This window comes from Conger conger, chromosome 17, assembly GCF_963514075.1.
Source record: "Conger conger chromosome 17, fConCon1.1, whole genome shotgun sequence".
Lineage (NCBI taxonomy): Eukaryota > Metazoa > Chordata > Actinopteri > Anguilliformes > Congridae > Conger > Conger conger.
In genome coordinates this window covers 25,216,659-25,238,371 of record NC_083776.1, presented here as the reverse complement: position 1 = coordinate 25,238,371, position 21,713 = coordinate 25,216,659, and the positions used below count along the sequence as shown (strand labels likewise).

The window sequence follows — 21,713 nt, the reverse complement described above, 5'->3', positions numbered from 1 at the left end:
CTCTCTTGTCACCATACCACTGGTCATTCAGACTCGGGACAGTACATTACATATTTTCCCATTGGCATTACTGTAACATCTCCTCAGTGTACAAAACATTTGAGGTATTTCTGACGTAACCAATATTGTTTTTCCCAGCACAGGTCAGCCTTTTGTTCCCTCAAAAAGCATCTTAATGAAATCTCATCTAAGCTCGCAAATGAGTTTGCTTTGCTGTGCTTGCCTTTCCCAGGATTTTGAAATACGTCAAAATGGGATTATTGCACACTGCGGTGAAAATAAGTTTGTGCAACCTAATGAACCGCGTGAATGAATAATTTATACCGATATTGATTGATTCCGTAAAGTGGACCTCCGCGTGAAAAAAATAAATCAATATTTCCAAAATACTTTTATGAGGCAAGACTGTTAGGATAGTTTGACGGGTGTATTGAGTGGTACAGTTTGTAGTCCTAAAACCCGGAACCTGGAGGTGAGTTAGCATTTTTGGGCCATGGCCCATGGGTGCAGATGCTAATGCATCTGCATCGTCTCTGCCATGGGTTCGCTCAACAGATTTCCCATGCTTTTTTCCCATAGGGATCTTGATTTCTGCCAAAAATTAGGTCTGTGGCTTCAGAGTTTCACGTCAATTTACATCCGTAAATATCTGAAACATGAATTTTGAAGCTGCTATGTACTTTAGAAAAGTAAGTTGCTAACAAATTGCTATATTGAAACTACAATGTTGATGTCACATGCAGGTGGGCTAATTTGAAACTTGAGTGGTGGCTGGCGATTTATTGTAGTTTCAATGTAGCAACTTGTCAGCAACAACTTGCTTCTAAGCACATAACTTGTAAGAAATACACAGTTGGGATATTGACATAACTCGTAGAATAAAATGTGAAACTCTCTTAAAATTATCTTAACCACCTTATTTTGAGCAGATATCAAAATCCCTACGGGAAAAAAACGCATGGGAAATCTGCCAGGGGGAACCCATGGCAGAAGAAACGTCCGGGTTGGCCGACAAAAAGACATCATCACTGTGAGACTATTGGATATGGGGTTTGTTATGGTGATGTATGGCCGCAGCGTTCTGCTCTCTAGCCCCTCTACCCCAGTGGTGCAGTCTGAGAGTTGCTGAGAGTGGAGAGGGCGTCCATGCCCCGAAGCTGCTGCTGTTGTTCTGTCAGCCATTTAAAGAGAATCGATATGCTTTCTCCAGAAACCAGCTACAACCCCTGTGTGTGTGCCAGTGACGTGGAGCGCCCTGCAATGGGCCCGCTGTGGCCAAGAAAGTCCAGGACTGCAGTTTCTCCGCTCACCCCAAGGCCAGGGATTGGTTAATAGCAGGGGTTGATGGCTGGGCCTCAGTGTTTGACGTGGTACCACAGGAGGGAGCGTTTAAGGCTCTCTGAGCCTGTGGGTGCGTGCACGTGCGCATGCTCTGACTTCTAGTCCGTGAGGAAACTATTTCCAGACTGCTTCTGCTGGGTCCCAGGAGGTCCTTGAGGTCATCTTGTCTGTTTGGATCCTAGCTTCAAGAAGCCGACAGTAACTGAAACTTAGAAACTTGAACTTTGGTTAAATGATGCGGCTAAGATAGTAATATGATGTGTCTATTGTATTCTTTCTGTGATAGTCATAACTCACTAGCTTAACATGTTCCCTTGCTAGCATTACCTAAATACTCTAGGCTTGTTCGTAAGAATGTTGTTATATGAACGTTTGTTTGTTTCATGACCAGCTGGCAAACGTCCAGCTAGCTGGAAAAATGTTTCTGAAAAAAGCCATCTTCCATTGAATGAATGACTTTCAAGAATACATTATTTTGTAGTGCAATTCTGTTCGTGTTTCGCAGTGAAAACACTCTGCCTGATCAAACTGTGACTAGCTGCCTGTCACGCTGCGTTCCCCGTACAAAGGTTTGTTTTCCAAGTTGTCTGGAAGCAGATATAATGATTGTGCCTTTTTGAATGGCGTCAACAGTAAACAAGGCCGGCCCCTTTCTGCTTGTTTTTGCTGTGCTGTGAGTCGCATGAAAGATTTTGTTTTTGCTGTGGTTCATTTTTGAGGCTTTGGTAACGCTGCATGAATATAGCTTTGTGTTGCGCAAACCAAGGGACTTCAACCCCCCAAAAAAGTGCAGTGAAAGCCATTTTTCATGGTAATTGCAGATCGATCGTTTCACATTTCTCCCCTCTTCTGCATAGTCTGAGCTCCTCTGTGGAACCTTCTGGAACTGCGAGATTGATTGGTCTGCCCCTTTTGTTATTAGCGGCTGTGTGCCGTTTCCTGCCGCGGACCCATGACGAGTTCGCCCGGCCCCTGCCCCCGCTGCTCTCAATGACCATTCATAAGGACCCAAAATTAATGACCTGCAGCCAAGACGGGCCAGTGGGACTTCTCCCCCCAGAGCAATGCTTTACTCCACTGCCAGACTAAAGAGCAGGGCTATACAGGGGCCGGTTGCTAGGCAAGTAGTCCAGAGGGGGATATAATTCCCCACGGGGTGGGGGCTGGAGGCTGAGAGAGGTGCCAGGGATTAAAGGGTTATTGAACTGCTTATCGAGCGCCCTGCGTCAGGCCCCTGGACTGAGCATTTCAAATCTTAACTGATTTACAGCAATTATAATAATTGAGGGGGGGATAAAACTTTTACTATTACTTGGAATCAATGTAATTCATCATCCTCTGGGTGTTTATTGGATCAGTCACATGAATGAGCCTTTAGAAGGTGGATCATTTTGGTCTAGTTCCCCCCCCCCCCCCCATCTTTACTTCTGAAATAAACAATGTGTACCTAATTCTTCAGGAGTACTGACTGCTGACTGTACTAGATGAATTTGAGTTGTATCATGATAATTTTTCTGTAAAGTCTACTTGTTGAAAGTACATTACAGTTATGGGCTGTTATTCATTTTTAACTGTATATTTCAGGGAGAAGCCTTGACCTGCCACTTTAGGGCTGATGTAAACCACAAGTTTAACCCCTCATGGGCGGATGCAACCTTCCTTAACAGACGAATCCGACACCAGCATTGTATTTGATTATATGACCGTTTTTCAAGACACATGACCGTTGAAATGCATTGTGATTCCTAGGCCTTTCTATGGGTTTTCTGTAGGGCACCGCAAATAGTTGCTACCAGAAGGCAATCGGCACTTACGGGAAGTTGTGGCCTTCTCAATGTAACATCTAGCCTAGTCCTTGAGACCAATTCAAATTAGAGCAACCATTCAGATCTGTATGTTAGACTGTGGTCGGCTCTAATGCTCCTGATGCTTTTTATTTTTAGACCTGCTGCAGTATGGGTTATGCCATAATTTATCCCACATTTCTTTTCTATTTTCTTTATTTTTGTGTATGGAAAGACGTAACTGTGGGGATCCAGGACGACAGCTCAAAGAGAGTTTACCGTAGGTCTTATTTTCTTGGTTTGTGCTATTTTCAGAATTTGATGTGCCAACCCGGGGTTGTTTTTTGGCAATGAGCATCATTCTTTTTTAGCCTTACTGTCAGTCTGCCCTGTAATGAAGGCCTACTGTGGAAAGTTCTGGTGTGTCCCGGAACGTCAATCTTTCCCCTCCTCACAAAGCACTGCTAGGTGCTGAGGGTTGCCGTTTCAAATTGAGAACAGGAAGGTTTGTCGGTTTAGTTTTAGCTCATGGAACCGTCATCCTCACTGTATTTTGTTGTGAAAGATAAAGAGGGAGAAGCAGTTCGTTCTGACAGGTTGACAGGTGTTGGTTGGGAATGAAAGTAATTCCCAAGGCAGATGTATTGCCCCCCCGTCCATGTCAGACCTAACGGAATATAGATTGGCAAAAAGATTGCTTCCGTTCCTCTGTTGCCGTGGTAATCACTCAGAGTTGGTATTTGCACTGTCCTTCCTCGCTCCTTGTTGGCTGTGTAATGCAAACGTGTGGGTTTGCATTACACAGCATTCCCTGCCATCACCGATTCGGTGCCGTGTAGCGCTGAAATTCAAATTGAATCTTCAGTTCGTCGACAGCAGTCGCAGCCCCGAAACCTGAATCCAAAGCGTGACGTATCCGTTAATTCCATGCAAATCCATCACAAGGTACACCCCTGAGTGCTCAGCTTGAGAGAGCTGCCCTAATTTTCCCTTCCACTGGCAGCAGAAAGGAATTTGTATTTCAATGGGGTGTGTAATCCAAAAAGAGTTGGTAATACTGTCACATGTTGTGGATGGCCAAGTGCCCACTGAGCTGCATGTTGCGAACCGATCAGGCCGCCTTTTAACCACGGTGTGCTAGCGCCAGGTTTCAAACACCCTGTCTAGCCCTGGTTCTTCCAGTAACAGGCTGAACATGATTAATACTCTTGCTGCCATCTCTTGTCCTTGTTCTATTGTGCTACAGAAGTATAGTTAAGAACCATTTGGGAACATGGTGTGTGGCTTCTTACCCATGCAGCCTGAAGCTCTGTTGGACATTGTGAGCTTCAGCTCCTCTGGGATTTCCATGGTGATCATGAGATGTTTCAGGTTGATCACCTGGAGGGAGCAGGTGGAGTGTCAGTTTGCAATCCCACACTTAAACAAGCCTTTATTAAGTAGCCTACATGGGGGGGAAATGTACATTTGGAAAATGTAGGCGTACTACTACTTTTGTGTTGCCTCTGAAGATTTGGTAGGTTGACTTATGCCCCAAGCAGAACATTACCATTGGTTTGCTAAGGGTGCTGGAGCATGTTTCTTTTGTAAGACAAAACTAATAGCCTTGTCACGAAAGAGGTTCAAATCTCTGAAACTCATGAATCATTGTGCAAGGCTGAGACATGAAAATGGTTCTGTTACACTTCTGTTCGAAAGAGTGAAACAGTTTGAAACAAAATCTTTTTTAAATCTTTCAAAGGTACTGACCAGGGAAACTAAGCCCAGGAAAGGCTGAAATGCATTATGGTACCATGTAAGCAAATGAAAAGTGATCTCTCATAAATAATGGTTTTCCCTGAGTGATTGCAGCCGTGTTTGAACACGGTCTTGGCTGGCTTGTTCTTTTCCTCTTGCCTGGGTAGGCTATACCAGCAGAGACTGTTCTGAATTTGTTGTCTTGTTGACCATTTCATAGCTGACCTGGAATTTTGGTGCTGGTGCTCGACCTTGAAAAGTGCAACAAATCACCTGACATAGAAACTAAAGCATACTGGGGCTGAGACAGAAGCCTGTAATTCACTTTGTAGGGGGCTGGCCTGGATTCTAACTAACTTTTAACGAAGTTTCCCCCACAACACTTCTGTGCTTTGCCCTCTCTGAAGACACTGTGGAGCAGGCTCTCTGTCTCTCGCTCTTTCACCTTTCAGATCTGGCTTTGTCTTTGTGTGTGTGTGTGTGTGTGTGTGTGTGTGTGTGTGTGTGTGTGTGTGGTTTTACTGTATGTGTGTGTGTGTGTGTTGTTTTACTGTATGTGTGGGTGTGTGTTGTTTTACTGTCTGTGTGCGTGTGTGTTGTTTTACTGTATGTGTGCGTGTGTTGTTTTACTGTATGTGCGTGTGTTGTTTAACTGTATGTGTGCATGTGTTGTTTTACTGTATGTGCATGTGTGTTGTTTAACTGTATGTGTGCGTGTGTTGTTTTACTGTATGTGTGCGTGGCGTGTGTTGCTTGGGGTGCTTTCGTATGAAGACCAGGTCTACAGACAGTGGAATAACCTCCAGCTTATCTCTGGCCTCTTTTAAACAAGTTACAAAGTTACAAAATGGCAGCTCTGCTCTAACAAGCTGGTATTTTCTGAAGAGCCCTTTCTGTGCTCTCAACTTGGAAAGAAAGTTTTTAATTATGATGTACCATGGTGTTGCATGAACAGATAAAATTGGACCTGCTAAGACTATTTTTGATGTTTCACCTTTGGATGAAAGTAACAGCAGAATGTAACCAGATGCATGACAGGCTCAAGAATTTGATCACTGTATTTTTGTTCTTATGCACACGTTTACTGATTCGTTTCTCATCCGGCGATGATAACCTCAGTGGGTCTCTCCCCTCCTGATTAATTGAAGAATAAATAAAGAATAAATAAGTGTAAAACTGAAGGTAAACTCTGCTGTCTGCCTCCTCAGGTGTAGACCCGTCTCTGCAGACTGACGGCAGGGTCCAGCCCGCACCAGCCGCTCCTGCGGCCTCCAAGCAGCACAAGACCCGGGCCGCCAACTCCCGCGATGAGCGCTTTCGATCCGGTGAGGACCTCCCTTCCCCCGTCCCGCGCCATCCGGGGGTCTCCCTGAGCGCACGCACTCTGCGCTGGGGGGCTGGCGCCTCCCTCGCCGCTGCCAACACGGGCGCCAGTTCCGCTGTGATGCTTAGATAACACCCCCAGATCTTGGCAGATTTCTCCGGTGAAAACACCGTTTTAACAAGCAGCACAACGACACCCTGAAAAGTGTAGTTTCTTAATAAAAATCCATAAACCAAACTGAGAAACCATGAAAATAGATCTTAGCGAGTTTATGTTCTCAGTAAAGAAGACGGCAGGGGTTGATATGTTCAGTAAAGGAGACGGCAGGGGTTGGTGTGTTCAGTAAAGGAGACGGCAGGGGTTGATATGTTCAGTAAAGGAGACACCAGGGGTTGATGTGTTCAGTAAAGGAGACGGCAGGGGTTGATATGTTCAGTAAAGGAGACGGCAGGGGTAGATGTGTTCAGTAAAGGAGACGGCAGGGGTTGATATGTTCAGTAAAGGAGACGGCAGGGGTTGATATGTTCAGTAAAGGAGACGGCAGGGGTTGATGTGTTCAGTAAAGGAGACGGCAGGGGTTGATGTGTTCAGTAAAGGAGACGGCAGGGGTTGATATGTTCAGTAAAGGAGACGGCAGGGGTTGATATGTTCAGTAAAGGAGACGGCAGGGGTTGATGTGTTCAGTAAAGGAGACGGCAGGGGTTGATATGTTCAGTAAAGGAGACGGCAGGGGTAGATGTGTTCAGTAAAGGAGACGGCAGGGGTTGATATGTTCAGTAAAGGAGACGGCAGGGGTTGATATGTTCAGTAAAGGAGACGGCAGGGGTTGATGTGTTCAGTAAAGGAGACGGCAGGGGTTGATGTGTTCAGTAAAGGAGACGGCAGGGGTTGATATGTTCAGTAAAGGAGACGGCAGGGGTTGATATGTTCAGTAAAGGAGACGGCAGGGGTTGCTGCCCGTGTGTTTGGGTTGGGTCTGTGCAGTGACAGTGCTCTTGTGTTGTCTCTCCTCAGACATCCACACAGAAGCTGTGCAGGCGGCCCTGGCTAAGTACAAAGAGAGGAAGATGCCCATGCCCTCCAAGCGACGCTCCGTGCTAGTCCAGTCCTCCGTGGAGGCATGCACCCCCCCAGGTAAGAGCCGCCTGCTGTGCCCAGGGAACTCTGGGGCAAGTACCCACAATGCACTGCTCACGTGAGACATGACGACAGAGAAAAAGAAGGGGGAGTTCCTGGAACTTGGAAGCGTTGAAGTTTTAGGGACGCCCACGTTAAACATGGCTGTTGTCATGGTTATAAAATTTTGAATATATCGTTTAGGGAAGGGGGGGCCAAAGAATACTTTCCTTCTTCTCTCAGTGAAAAGAAGCTTTCTCATCATTCAGTTCCCAGAACCCCGTCCCACGTGTTTTGTATAAGTGCTGAATAATTTCATATTTAATGCAGCAGTAATGTGCGCCGATCCTTTGCGGTTTGACTCCTTTTGTGCTGTAACAGAGATCGACAGAAATTCAATGGATCCGTTTTAAACCATGTATTCCTTGTATTCATGAATTATTGAGGTATACAAGATATCCCTGAAGCTGTGAATAAAATGAGATCTCTCCAGTGTTTTATTGCTGTGTGTGGACAAGCCTGGTTGTGTTTGTGTGTGCATACCTGCGTGCGTACATGCTTTCAGTGCTGGGCTAAAAGAAAAGGCCATAGGCTGTTGGGTTGTGTTCATGGGAGTGACTGTATCTGTCTGACCACCTGCAGTCCATAACTACCTGCAGGCGAGGGGCTGGATTTACAAGACCTTTTACTGTACATGTGCAAAACGTTTTAGCAAGTGCAGAACTAATAGCACAACCCATGATTGGTGCAACACAAATACTAATATAATAATCATATTAGGCGGCACGGATGGTGCAGTGGGTAGCACTGCCGCCTCACAGCAAGGAGGTCCTGGGTTCGAATCCCCGTCGGCCGGGGCCTCTCTGTGCGGAGTTTGCATGTTCTCCCCGTGTTTGCGTGGGTTTCCTCCGGGTACTCCGGTTTCCTCCCACAGTCCAAAGACATGCAGGTTAGGCTGATTGGAGAGTCTAAATTGCCCATAGGTATGAGTGTGTGAGTGAATGGTGTGTGTGCCCTGCGATGGACTGGCGACCTGTCCAGGGTGTATTCCTGCCTTTCGCCCAATGTATGCTGGGATAGGCTCCAGCCCCCCTGCGACCCTGTTCAGGATAAGCGGGTTCAGATAATGGATGGATGGATAATCATATTATGGGATTTCTGTGTGAGCTAAATGCATGCTAAAGGTCTTAGTGAATCAGGCCCTAGGCGATCTGACACATACACAGACACACAAACACGCGCACACTGTTTTACCAATGTCTCTGTTCCGCCAGGACTGTGCCAGGCTTGGGTGCATTGGGTATATCAAAGAAATATGCGTGTGTTTGTTTTGTCTGTACAAAAAAATAATAACACACTGTTCTAATTCTTAGCTTCATGTTACAAGTGGGAAATCATTCCCAAGAAACACTGCTAATCTCCCATATTATACTGTGAAGTTGCAACATAAATGTTCATTTCAAAGTCCTTGGGCTTGTGTTAGGGTAATGCGAATTGAAAACTCTCTCTCCCTCTCTCACATTGTATCTGTTTCAAGGTTACTGGAACACAGTGGGGCTAGGAGAGATCTCAAACAAAGGCAAAATGATAAACAAGAAAATAAGACATTTTGGCAGAGCATGAAAACAGCTGGAAATGCTGATTCATTTCTCTCAAATCTCAGAAGCCGCATCAGTGTCTGCGCACTTGGCAGTTGTGCTCGACGGCGGAGAGCTGATGCCGTGTTGAATTGCACCAAATTAGTTTCTGAATGTGAAGGCGGCGCTGCACAAATCAACATGGCCTCCGGCGAAGCTCACTTGTCAGAGTGGTGGAGAAGGTTCCTCTGCTGCTCATAGAGGAAACGCAAAATAATATGCTGTCAAGTCAGGACACAGCCTCTGCAGGAGCAGCTCTATACCTGAGCTTTGGTCTGTTTCACATTTACTCAAAAGCCCTCCCTAACTAGCATCCCCTTCCTGTGATTAATTGCTTAATTAATTTTTTGGAGAGCTTTCCCTGGATCACCAGACGGCCTGTCAGTTTGTCGTGTTCTCCCCCCCCTGACGGCTTCACGCCGGCAGTGCTGTGATTGCCACCTCCTCTTCCTGTGAGAAATATTTGGGGGGATGGCAGCAGCAGTTCCCCAGTGTTTGGTGGATGGGTGGGGGCTGGAGGTGTGCGATGAAAGAACTGCTCAGCATGTGGAATTCTAACTTCGTCTGGCTGGTGGCTGTAATGGATTCGGCTCCGAAATGAGTTTTGAAGGAATTTCTCACTTTTTGTCGTGGAATTTCACAGCGGCCTTGTATTGACTGCCATTGAAGTGAAGTTTAAGGTGCTATGCGCTGTGTGACAGCGGTATTGGAATAAGAATGTCTGCTCTTCCTCCTTTTTTGTCCCAGTCCCGTTGTTTTTTCCACACTCTTGGGGCAGTGTTGGACTGAGTTTCTATCAGGTCACCATATTCAGAAAAGCTGTGTGGCAGCCTCTCCTGGGTAAAAGGCCCTGGTCCTTTGATGCCTCCATGTGCTTGCTGAATTATTTATGTGAGCTGAATGAATTTGGTGTAATGAACATGGAAAAAGTCTATTATCATCCCATGATCCTATCACCTATGAGTTCTGCATTCTGTGTAAATGCTGGATTTACTCAGCACATACAAGGTGAAGGAACTTCATGTAAAAGGAGCTGGTTGCAGTTTCTGTTCCTTGTTGCTCTATCACGTGAGGAGGTACTTTGCCTCTGTAAATAAACTTGATATATCCAGCTAGATTATTGGTTAGCATGTGGGCTATGGGCATTGTTCTCTCTAAGCTTGTCGAATAAGCAAATAGATAATGTTATGTGAACTGCTGAGGGCTAGAGAATATAGTTGTGGAAAGTTTGGTGAATTTGGTGACTGGAATAATCTGAGGAAATGTGAAGCGATGGCAATGTCACTAACTAATAACAGTGGCGGGGTGTAAAGATAACTCATTGTTAGCCATTTGTTTGCTTCTGGTAAAAACCTGCCGCTGTCCTGTGTGTCACTCACTAAGACCTTCCTGGTCCCCAGGTTCCAGCCATGACCTAAAATGAGCAATTTATAAAATTCCTGGGCAAATGTTGTAGTTTCCCATTCTATTCACACTCTCAGTCCCTGCCCCTGAAGAGTACTGTAACTAGTCCAGCGTGGAGAGGAGAGCAGGCTTGCTGGATCTCTCATTGTTGTGTTCTGCTTCCGAGTTTTGGACAGACTTTCATCTCAGCCAGCAGAAATCCCCATTGCAAGGTGTTTAAGGTGAACTAAAGAACAGTGCAATTTGTGGTCAAATCTCTCACGTCAGTGGAGAGTTCAAGGCTGATATCGATGCTCATGAAAGTCCCTTGTGTGTTGAGGGAAGTCTGTGAACGGTTTCATCCAAGCTCCCTTAGGGAAGGCCCATACTCCACCTGTAGACATTTTGGAGAATATACTGTTGCCTGCTTTTTTGCTTTCATGTTTTGGATCATGTTGGACATGAGAAAGCGTAAGCTAGTCTTAGAAAGGAATCCTCCTGGACCTGACCAGTGTTTGCTTGAGCCTCCCGCAGCACTGCAAGGCTGAAGCACTAAAGCCGTCTGAAAATAAGCCCTCAATGTGCTTTGCAGCTGCGGTTGTCATAATGTGTAAAAATAGCAGACGTCTATTTGAAAAGATGAACCACACTTAGAATACACTTCTCTTTCTCGTGCAAGCTTCATTCGGCATTGCTGTGTGAATATGGGTCGTTGTGCCTATTCTGCGCTCTGGTTTCTGTGTTTGCTTCATTTCCTGGGCTGTTGTAGGTGTGCTGTCTTCTCGCTCTAGTCTGGGGTCCCGAGTGGAGGTTTCACTTCTGAGGCATAGTCACAATGTTATTATTATTATTACTTGTAAAAACCTCATACACACCACAGGCATAATTCAACCCTGTGTGGAAGGAGAGGGTCTGTGCACATCCACAGAAAACCTGGAGTACATACAGAGTCGGTTCATCGCAGCTAAACTCCTGTGAATGAACATCGAGAGACCTCCTCCATCACAGCGTCCACGTGTCTCACATAGCACATCATGCTTTCTGTCCCATCTCCTCCCGTTGCTTTCATTCACTGTCCTGATGGGTTGCCACGGTATCCATCACCGTCACCATCACCGTCACCATCACCGCCAGGTCCCGCCGTGTCCGCCGTGCCGGTTTGTGTGACGCTTGCCTTGTGTTGACCTCACAGACACCTCGTCGGCTTCTGAAGACGAGGGCTCGCTGCGGAGGCAGGGCCGGACGGCCTCCTCCACGCCCTGTCAGGCCCACCCCAGCGTGGAGCACTGGTTTAACAGGGTCATCCAGGGCTCGTCCACCTCATCCTCCGCCTCCTCCACCTCATCCCACCCCGGAGGGAGGCCCCACGCGGCGGCCGCCGCCACTCTGCTAGCCGACCTCATGGCGCACACCCAGATAGGTCAGTACCGGGTCCTCCGGCCCCCTCGCACCTATCCCAGCACGCCCCTCACCTCGGAATAATAGGCACTCATAGGCCCCCCTCTTCTCCCAGGCCACACGCGTTTCCCTGTCAGGCCTGATCGCTGCATTGCCAGGCTGTGGAGCCTGCAGCGCCCCCTACTGGGCTACAGAAATCCAGCAGCGTTATGCCGTGGGGTTTTCTGTACTTTCCAATGTGGTTGTTGGCTTTGTTGTCTATCTTCAACACAGTGCTTTCTTGTTCAGTTGATAAGGTCAATGTTATTATTGTGAGGCTTCTATAAGACAGTGTTTCTACAGATTGTGGTGAACTAAGAGTTTTTTTTTTTTTCATCTTCATACAATGACAGTTGTGTTGTGGGTCTCATTCAGTTTTGTGGTTTGCTAAGTGACTGAACAGTTTTGGTCACATTATACCCAGCTCTGTCGGTTTTTCATTTTCCCCTCTCAAAAGTCCAACTCCCTAATATTTCATTTTCACATTCAGCTTAAGCACAGAAGTGAAATGTTCTGGAGTCTCCAGTCCTGCTGCCTTTTCGTATTTACTGTGCTTTTTTAACGCGGGGAGGCTGAATTATGAATGAGGTTCAGGCACCGATTCCCCTCCAGCCATATTAGATCTCTTTTTAACTGCTCTTCACAGTGCACTGCTCGTAAAACCAGGCTGTGTGTTTTCCTTCTCCCCGGGGACCCCCACAGAAAGCCATCTCTAACTGTGAATTTAAATAGCCTCTAAGCTTGCACTGACATATGGCCCCTCTAGATGGCAATGGTGAGGGCACTGCCTTAGAGGCAAATGCATGAATTGAAGTGCAAAGTTATGGATATGATATAAATCAATGGCAATCAAAGTACAGTACTAGTATTTTTATTAAATATTTTTGATTGAACATTATAAAATCTATAAAGCCTGGGCATTGTGGCACTGAATATAAAATTGGATTTTAAATAGAATTCTTAATTGGGCAATAGACCCCTTTTAAGGGTTGAATAGCATTACCATATGCCAGAATTCGTTATGCATACTTATTATTTCTGTTATTTGTTTCAATTTGACTATAATGGCTCCAAACACTGTGCCGCAAAAACAAACAAATTAGTTTGACTCATTTTAGTATGTTATCCTATCTGTATCCTCTCAAATAAAATGTAATTTTCTAACTGCTCCGCTCAGTCGGGGTGAGAGGAGCCCCGCAGGCTTTTCGGGATCTGTGTTGTAACTGCAGCGGTCCCCGGTCTGACCTTTGACCCCTCCCCGCAGATAACCACTGTGCGCCCCCAGATGTGACGGGCGTGTCCGAGCGCTCCGTGCACGTGGAGCGGCCCCAGGTGCCCTCAGTGCGAGGCGTCCCACGGGGCTGCAACCATGGCAACGCCCTGGAAACTGCCGACGGTGAGCGCCCTGACCTCACTGCCTCACCGTACTGTCCCCACCCTCCTGTCCCACCCTCCTCTCCCCCCCCCCTCCTGTCCCCACCCTCCTGTTCCAGCCCTCCTGTCCCCACCCTCCTGTCCCCACCCTCCTGTCCCCACCCTCCTGTCCCACCCTCCTCCCCCCCCCCTCCTGTCCCCACCCTCCTGTCCCAGCCCTCCTGTCCCCACCCTCCTGTCCCCACCCTCCTGTCCCAGCCCTCCTGTCCCCACCCTCCTGTCCCCACCCTCCTGTCCCAGCCCTCCTGTCCCCACCCTCCTGTCCCCACCCTCCTGTCCCCACCCTCCTCTCCCCCCCCCTCCTGTCCCCACCCTCCTGTCCCCCCCTCCTGTCCCCACCCTCCTCTCCCCACCCTCCTGTCCCCCCCCTCCTGTCCCCACCCTCCTGTCCCAGCCCTCCTGTCCCCACCCTCCTGTCTCCACCCTCCTGTCCCCACCCTCCTGTTCCAGCCCTCCTGTCCCTACCCTCCTGTTCCAGCCCTCCTGTCCCCACCCTCCTGTCCCCACCCTCCTGTCTCCACCCTCCTGTCTCCACCCTCCTGTCCCCACCCTCCTGTCCCCACCCTCCTGTTCCAGCCCTCCTGTCCCTACCCTCCTGTTCCAGCCCTCCTGTTCCAGCCCTCCTGTTCCAGCCCTCCTGTCCCCACCCTCCTGTTCCAGCCCTCCTGTCCCCACCCTCCATGGCAACAGGGCCAGTGGGGTCTTCACCCAACTCCTGATTTGTGTACACATGATTACCAGGGAAATGGCTTTGGAGGCCACCTGGTCTATTACTGAGGATAGTGTGGAAATGACATGTTTTAGGACATACTGTAGGCTGCATGATATGGGCAGGTCTGTGAACAGTGATTGAGTTTGGAAGTAATATGTTGTTTATTTCTGACTGGGTATTTGTGTCAAACCTTTTTGGAAGTATCCCATAGTTTTGTTTGTGACTGACATGGATGTTGCTCATAAGGTAGCATATGACCTCATTGTAAGGGACAAGCCTCCTGCCTGTCTGTGGGTTTGTGTACCTCAGTAAAGCATGCACTGAAACCCAAGGATGGGTTCAGAACATGCCACACACGGGTATGGGTTCAGAACCCAGTCAATCGGGTAGAACATACCACACACGGTATGGGTTCAGAACCCAGTCAATCGGGTAGAACATGCAGCACAAGGGTATGGGTTCAGATCCCAGTCAATCTGGTAGAACATGCAGCACAATGGTATGGGTTCAGAACCCAGAATGTAGAGGCCCCAGGAATCAGAGGGTGGTTGGTTTCTGATTGGCCCAGATGATTTGAGGAAATGTTACTGCATCAGGGAGGGAGGAGCAGTGAATGGAATCAGCGCAGCCACTGAACGCGGTGTGCAGTTGAACTCAGCCCTGTTTTACGAGCGTGGTGTATTACGAGAGTGTGTTTCATTGACGTGTTTTTCTCCTCAGGCTTTCCTGGGAAAGGTGGGAGTGTCGTCCGTAGAACGGATGGTATTTATCAGCTATTTCTCAAGCTTAACTGCAGGTCTAGTGTCTGTGAGCCGAGCTTCTATTCCTGTCACTTCAATGCTCCTGTCTCTTTGGTTGTATGTTACATCCAGCTATCTGTCTGTTTGTGCCCAGTAATATCAACGTGTGATAGAACATTGCAACATCGATTGCCAATCATTACGAAACGCATACACTCTGACAAATGCACACACACACACACACACACACACACACAGATCCGCACAATGACTAAAAACACATTTTTCTGTTTATATTCTTTTTATGATAAGCAGGCATATACTGTAACGTCTTGGGAGTTGCTTTCACAACAATTCTCAGCCGCTTATTGACCAGGATACTCTACTGTATCAAATATCGGCTGCTGTCTCAAGCATACTATCCATGACTTTCAGTGTACAGTATCCGTATTCTCTGTAATACTGGCATGATAAAATTTTGAGCCAGAAGATACCTGTACATTTGAATATAATTCAGTTAGTCTGTCAGACTTCAGTAAGAGAGGTGCAGTCACAGTATGTGTACCCCTAGCCAAGGTTCTGGTGTGAAGGAGTATGCTGTACACTGTTGGCAGTCAACCTCAAATTCTCCAATGCACATGTATTGCAATGCTCCCTCTTGCTGCTGGCTGCATGTCATATCAAGTTCTCAATATACTGGTCTCGCTAATAGTTTCAAGCAGTGATTACTTCATGGCAATCCTGACTGTTCCACCTCTGAACGTGGAAAAAACATGCAAAGCTCTAACCCTAGTGCCTATAAATCTGTACATGCAAAGCTATAGGCATGTAATGAGCATATGCATAAGCTCTCATTCCTATCTATGTTTAAGTAGTCAGTTTCATCATTTTGTCCGGATGTTTCTCTGTCTTGCTCTTGCCCTAAATTAGCCTGTAAAATGCAGTACCAACCCTTGACACTTTGGGGCACTGTTCTCTACCAGAAAAATGAAAACTGCCCAGAGCAAAATGAGTTTAGCCTGAAGACATGGCACTGGTCCCCTGGGATGTGATGAAATGTTGGTGAAACGGCCAGAAATTAGTTCATGTGTCCAATTTAAACTGATCTAACAGTAGTTCCTTTTAAAAATTTAGAGCAAAGAATTTTAAGTGTCAGATTTATAGTCTGCCAGTTTCATTTGGTGCCCAAAGTTATTGGGTTACTGAGTTTCTGAAAATGAACAAAAATGTAAAGGAAACAAAACCCTTGCTCAAACTGCTTCAACAAAACTGAATGTCACCTAGGATAAGAACTTCATTTTGCAAATCCCTTTGCTTTTCAAAATGTCTTGGTAAAGCATTTTTTGTCAACGTTTTCAGTGTTTGCTTTTGTGTTCCCACTTTGTTTTGACTTTGTGTGCTGCACGTTTTTTTGCTTGCGTTGACCCTGCTTACTGAAAATGTCCATGTTACTGTGATACTGTGACGCGTGCCTGATCAGGCATGAACGCCTGTTTAAAGGGGACTTGCATGTGCTTTAGTCTGGTCGCAATGATTTTGCTGTTGTGGCACCGGAAGCCTCATAACTGAATCATAAAGTGAATAGATATATAATGAGCCTGTTGCTAGGCAGCAGTGACCAGTCTACCCCCCGTAAACCCTGTATTGGGTCATTCTCTGCTACCCCTCGTCTCCTAGACGACCTCTGAGGATACGCGTCCCCAGCTTGACCGACGGTTGGAATCACCTTGCTGGCCGGTATGTCAGGCTTGTCCTGGACACTAACCTTTTCCTCTGTCCGTCTCTCTCCTGCTCTCGTCCTCCCCGTTCCCTGCCTCCCACCCGCAGGCGTCCCTGTGAACAGCCGCGTCTCCTCCAAGATCCAGCAGCTGCTGAACACGCTGAAGAGGCCCAAGCGGGCTCCGCTGCGCGAGTTCTTCCTGGACGACTTCCAGGAGCTGCTGGACGGTGAGCCAACATCGCCACATTCTCAAGCTCAGGCTGTAGGGCCGGCCTGTGGCCTAGTGGCTAAGGTCCGTGACTGGGGCCCGGAGGGTTGGTGGTTCATGCAACGGTGTAGCCATGAAGTGTCAGCTAAATTACATCATTATTATTATTATTATTATTATTAAAACTGCTTGCTGGAGATTTTCTTTCGCAAAACTGGAGCATTCCATACCAGCATCAAAACAGAGAATGCTCACCGTCACACGGAGGTGGAGACCATCAGGAGAAAAGTTACATTGTGGTTGCACACTCTTGTATTTTTTCCTAATACCCAACATCAGCAGCTGGCAAAGGCAGGGGAAACACCGAAACATTGGCGCTTCATTATTATGCAGTTTATTCAAAATGTGGTTACGGAGTTACCGAATGTATTTGACTTCGATATAGCATGCCATGCAAAGCTTACAGTAAATGCTCCTCTTTAGCCCACAGGGCAGCGTTCATGACGTCGTTTCAGTTCCTGTCAGGCCGTAGAGAGGGTCCCGTGTTGCCGGCAGCGTAGGCTGGTTTTTGTGGTTTTGTTCTTTCCGCTGTGTGGGCGGGTGCACCTGTGGGGGGGTGTGGGCTGATTCTGACAGGAAGGACACCTGCAAGCTTTACAAACCCAGCCCCGGTGCCCACTTCCTGTTTGGCTTGCGCAAGCAGTTAGAGAAAGAGGAAGGAACAAAAACAAAGAAAAAAACTTCAACAGTCAAACAAAGTGAAGGGCGGGAGGTGTTTCAGGAGCTGCGGCTTCGTAAACAGCGCCCCACAGTTTGCCAGATATGCAGAGGGCTTTTCATACTCTCACTCCATCACACTCTCACTCCATCACTCTCTCACTCCTCCTCTCTCACTCCATCTCACCCACTGCTTCAGTGTACAGATGCCAAAAAACCGAGAGATGGGATATAACCGTTTCAACGGAAATGAGGCTCAACCTTAGCCCTGTCCGTGGCTGTACAATGGACTCTCTGTCGTAAAAGCTGGCCTTCAGCTGTTTGTTTCTGATGGGCACCAGTGTTGCAGTGCTTTTTCGTACCTGAAATGTGTGGCGGCTGTAATTTGGGGGTGGATTCTGTTTGGTCTGCGAGGTGATAAGAGCATTCCCGCCCTGTCTGGGTTTAGCAAGGTCAGACACACGACGGGGGAAGCTGTGAGCCAGGTGACAGTGTGGACTGTGGTGGGGACAGTATGAGAGAACCCATAAAGCCGTTATTAAATCCTTCTGTTTCAGTAACCTTTACCCCCTCATATTACTGCTCACTTTCAAACGTACAGGATGTTCCTTTATACGAGATGTGTGGAGCCGATTTTCACACACGTGTGTGCCTGTATGTATGTCTGTCTGTCTGTCTGTCTGTATGTATGTCTGCATCTGTTTGTGTGTAACCCTCCCCAGTCCAGCATCCTGACCCAAACCAGCCCAAACCGGAGGGGACCCAGATGTGTCCGCTCGAAGGGGAGCCTCTGGGCGTGGTCACAAATTGGCCCCCCTCCCTGCTGGCGTCCCTGCAGCGCTGGGGCAGCAGCCAGCCCAAGAGCCCCTGCCTGACCTCCCTGGACAACGCGGGCAAGCCCGTGTACACCCTGACCTACGGTGAGCACTGCCACGCGCCATCACTGAACTCTCTCTGCCTGCTCCCAGTGCAGTGGAGCTCAACATCTAAAATATCCTTCACTGAACGTAAAAACTGTCCACATGAACACTAAAAATATCACAAAAGCACAGAAAGTGAACGATGACTTTAATCTTCGAGTGAGTCAGTAACAGCGGCCGACAGTAACGCTGTCTTATTGACTTTTTTTTTTTTTTTTTTTTTTACTGGATGCCCCTGGTCTTGAATGCTCTTTTATAAGTGTTGCCTCTGTTTTCACACAATTGGGACCGTTCAGTGGAACTTGTGATAGTACACCGTTAAAAAAAACAAAACACCTATAAATACTCCTGTGAAAAACTGGTAACTGGGTTGCCAGAACTTCTTGTAAATGACAGTAGCAGTATGTTAATCATACGGTAGCAGGCTGCATATCTAGCAAAGGTTAAATGCGGCACTCTGTGTTTCCCCTTGAGTAATACAATTATTTCTATTTTAGCTGTTTATCATTGCGTAACTTCACAATTGTACAGACTCAAAATACCATAAAATTGCCAGACCTTTTTTACAGTGTATAAGCGTGTGAACATGTGATGGCATCTCCCGTCATAGGCAAGCTGTGGACACGGAGCTTGAAGCTGGCCTACACCCTGCTGAACAAGCTGAGCTCCAGAAACGAACCTCTGCTCCGGTCCGGGGACCGCGTGAGTGCGCCCCCTCTCTGTCTCTCCCTTAACCCCTAAAGGTCACGCAATCACGCATACGGAACATTCTAGTGCTCATCCAACCATCGCTGTTGGTACGTGAAAGCAATGCATTTACATTTACATTTTAGTGATTTGGCAGGCGCTTTTAATTCGAAGCGAAGTGCATAGGTTCTTCCACAAGTTAAAGCAACACATCCATAACTAGTAAAATACACATGAGGTGCTGTTGTAAACATAGCCATCATAATCACCATCATCATCACAATTCTATTTTTTATTTTTTTTTGGACTTCAAGAAAAGTTATTTTCTGTTTTGAAAAAACCTACACTTCAAAGGGTTCATTCTGAGAGCCAGCCTGGGGGTGGTGCTATAGGGCAGCCTATAGCCTAATGGCTAATGCGCGTGATTGGGACCCAGAAGATCAGTGGTTCAAGCCCTGGTGTAGCTACGATAAGATTAGCACAGCTGTTGGGCCCTTGAGTAAGGCCCTTAACCCCACATTGCCCCTGTGGAGATTGGCTGGCCCCTGCTTAATTTAATCAACTGTAGGTCGCTTTGGATAAAAGTGTCACATAACTAAACATAATGCAATGTGTGCCAGGGTCGCTGAGCTGAATGTGTGCTTGTGCTCTTTTTTCATAGGTTGCACTCGTGTTCCCAAACAACGACCCTGTTATGTTCATGGTGGCCTTCTATGGCTGTCTCCTGGCTGAGCTGGTGCCTGTGCCCATAGAGGTGCCCCTCACACGGAAGGTAAGACGTCATGAGCTGCATGCCACCAATGAAATGCAATGCTGACCTCAGGTGGTGAGGAGTGGTATTGCGACGCTTCTCACAGGATGGCGGTACATTGATTCATATAGCAGGCACTCGTATCCAGAACATCTTCCAGTTGTTTAAATTATATTTATATTATATTATATTTAAATTATAAGGACCAGCTTGTCAGTCTGAAGGGTGTGTATAGAGTCATGTGATCATGGTCAGTGTACTAACCGCGCCCCTTTTTGCCGGTCCTTAGGATGCAGGAAGTCAGCAGATCGGCTTCCTTTTGGGCAGCTGTGGGGTCACCCTGGCCCTGACAACAGACGCCTGTCAGAAGGGTCTCCCCAAAGCTCAGACGGGGGAGGTCGCCACCTTCAAAGGTAGGTGTCTGCGCTAGCTGTGCACTTCACACCATGTTATTCATCGAGTAGTCACCAGAGGAACAGTGACATTTATGTGTCCCTGTGTGTGTGTGTGTGTGTGTGTGTGTGTGCAGGTTGGCCACGGTTGCTGTGGTTTGTGACAGACGGCAAGCACGTAGTTAAGCCCCCCAAAGACTGGCACCCCTCAGTACGGGATGCCAGCAATGACATCGCCTACATCGAGGTAAGCGCAGAATTCTGAACTGTTAAATATGTCCGAGTTTATCTAAACAATGTTTACGTTGTGTATCCATGCTGTACCTAAGCACCTGCAAGCATGTTTTTATATTATTATCATCCAGAATATTGCAATGGGGCTTCCCAGAATGCAGTGTAATGTTGAATAATGCAGAATTTGTCTCCTCCCCCCACCACAGTATAAGACCAGCAAGGAGGGCAGCACCATGGGCATTACTGTGTCACACTCCGCCATGTTGGCGCACTGCCACACGCTCACGCAGGCCTGCGGCTATGCAGAGGGTGAGTGTGCCACTCTACCTAATAAAGTGGCCACTAGTGTGTGTATGCAATATGGAGTAATTGTTTGGGGGAATCAGCCTTGGAATCCAAACAAGCCAGGCTGACATCGCCATCAGAGCGGGCGGCAGCATTCCGCGTGAGGAGCTGCATGTGGGGTTGTGGGTAATGTAGTATGAAGTCAGGGAGCCAGGCAACCCCAGGTCTGGGAACTTGCTTTATTTCTCCCCATCCAGGACAATTTTTTCCCCCAGAGGCTGTAGGCCTATCCAATGCTCAGATTAATTTATGTCTTATTATTTAGTGGAATGACTCATGCCACCCTCCCATTTAAATCTAAATATATGAAATTTTTAATATAAAATAATATGTAATATAAGTTGCAGGAGAGATACTTCTGTTTAGAAATTTCAATAACAGAAGAACTCCTCTGCTTCCTTTTCCAGCTGAGACCATAACGAATGTTCTGGATTTCAAAAGGGATGCAGGGCTATGGCACGGTGTTCTCACGGTCAGTGTGCACTTCTGCAGTGTCTGTCACACACACACACACACACACACGCACGTACACACACTTGCTTGCTCACACACATACACACGCACGCACACACACGCACCCTGATACATACTGCACATGCATGCATACTCACACACGTAAACAAATACACATACATAAACGCATGCACACACACGTACATACACACGCATGCTCACCCATAGGCACATGCACGAACATGCATGCAGACACACACAAGTATGTGTAAACACATGCACACGTACATATAAACACACAAGTGCGTGTACACAAACCTACTCTCACGACTGTGACTCACACGCGCAGACAGCTACGTACACACATCCACACACGCACACACTCTCTCTCTCACACACACACACACACACACACACACACAAACCACTCTTCAGACCTGCATCTGGAATGTGTGCGATGATAATAAAAAATGGAGAGAGACTCTGCAGACAGCCTCTGTCTGACTGTAACCTGTATCCCTGTGTACTGTACTGTACTGTACACGGCGCTGTGTGAAGTGTGCTGTGTCGTTGTGATTGCATGACAGAGTGTAATGAACAGGATGCACGTGGTCAGCGTCCCCTACTCCCTGATGAAAGTC

The 21,713-nt window shown here is 47.3% G+C and overlaps 1 protein-coding gene across 5 annotated transcripts in view; it reads left to right on the top strand.

The window, feature by feature from the left end:
• LOC133116334 (disco-interacting protein 2 homolog A-like) overlaps nucleotides 1-21,713 on the top strand; it is a 92,240-nt gene that overhangs the window by 50,720 nt on the left and 19,807 nt on the right. For 4 of the 5 annotated variants that reach the window (XM_061225775.1, XM_061225774.1, XM_061225773.1 and 1 more), the window contains exons 3-16: nucleotides 6,071-6,187; nucleotides 7,201-7,320; nucleotides 11,515-11,742; nucleotides 13,024-13,155; nucleotides 14,626-14,667; nucleotides 16,473-16,592; nucleotides 18,013-18,210; nucleotides 18,821-18,912; nucleotides 19,559-19,669; nucleotides 19,938-20,061; nucleotides 20,178-20,287; nucleotides 20,481-20,583; nucleotides 21,027-21,091; nucleotides 21,660-21,713. The exon at nucleotides 21,660-21,713 is cut by the window's right edge and continues 40 nt beyond it. In XM_061225775.1, coding sequence (XP_061081759.1) covers nucleotides 6,071-6,187; nucleotides 7,201-7,320; nucleotides 11,515-11,742; nucleotides 13,024-13,155; nucleotides 14,626-14,667; nucleotides 16,473-16,592; nucleotides 18,013-18,210; nucleotides 18,821-18,912; nucleotides 19,559-19,669; nucleotides 19,938-20,061; nucleotides 20,178-20,287; nucleotides 20,481-20,583; nucleotides 21,027-21,091; nucleotides 21,660-21,713 — 1,616 coding nt within the window. The remainder of the gene's footprint in view (nucleotides 1-6,070; nucleotides 6,188-7,200; nucleotides 7,321-11,514; nucleotides 11,743-13,023; nucleotides 13,156-14,625; nucleotides 14,668-16,472; nucleotides 16,593-18,012; nucleotides 18,211-18,820; nucleotides 18,913-19,558; nucleotides 19,670-19,937; nucleotides 20,062-20,177; nucleotides 20,288-20,480; nucleotides 20,584-21,026; nucleotides 21,092-21,659) is intronic. The other variant, XM_061225776.1, reaches the window with a different exon arrangement.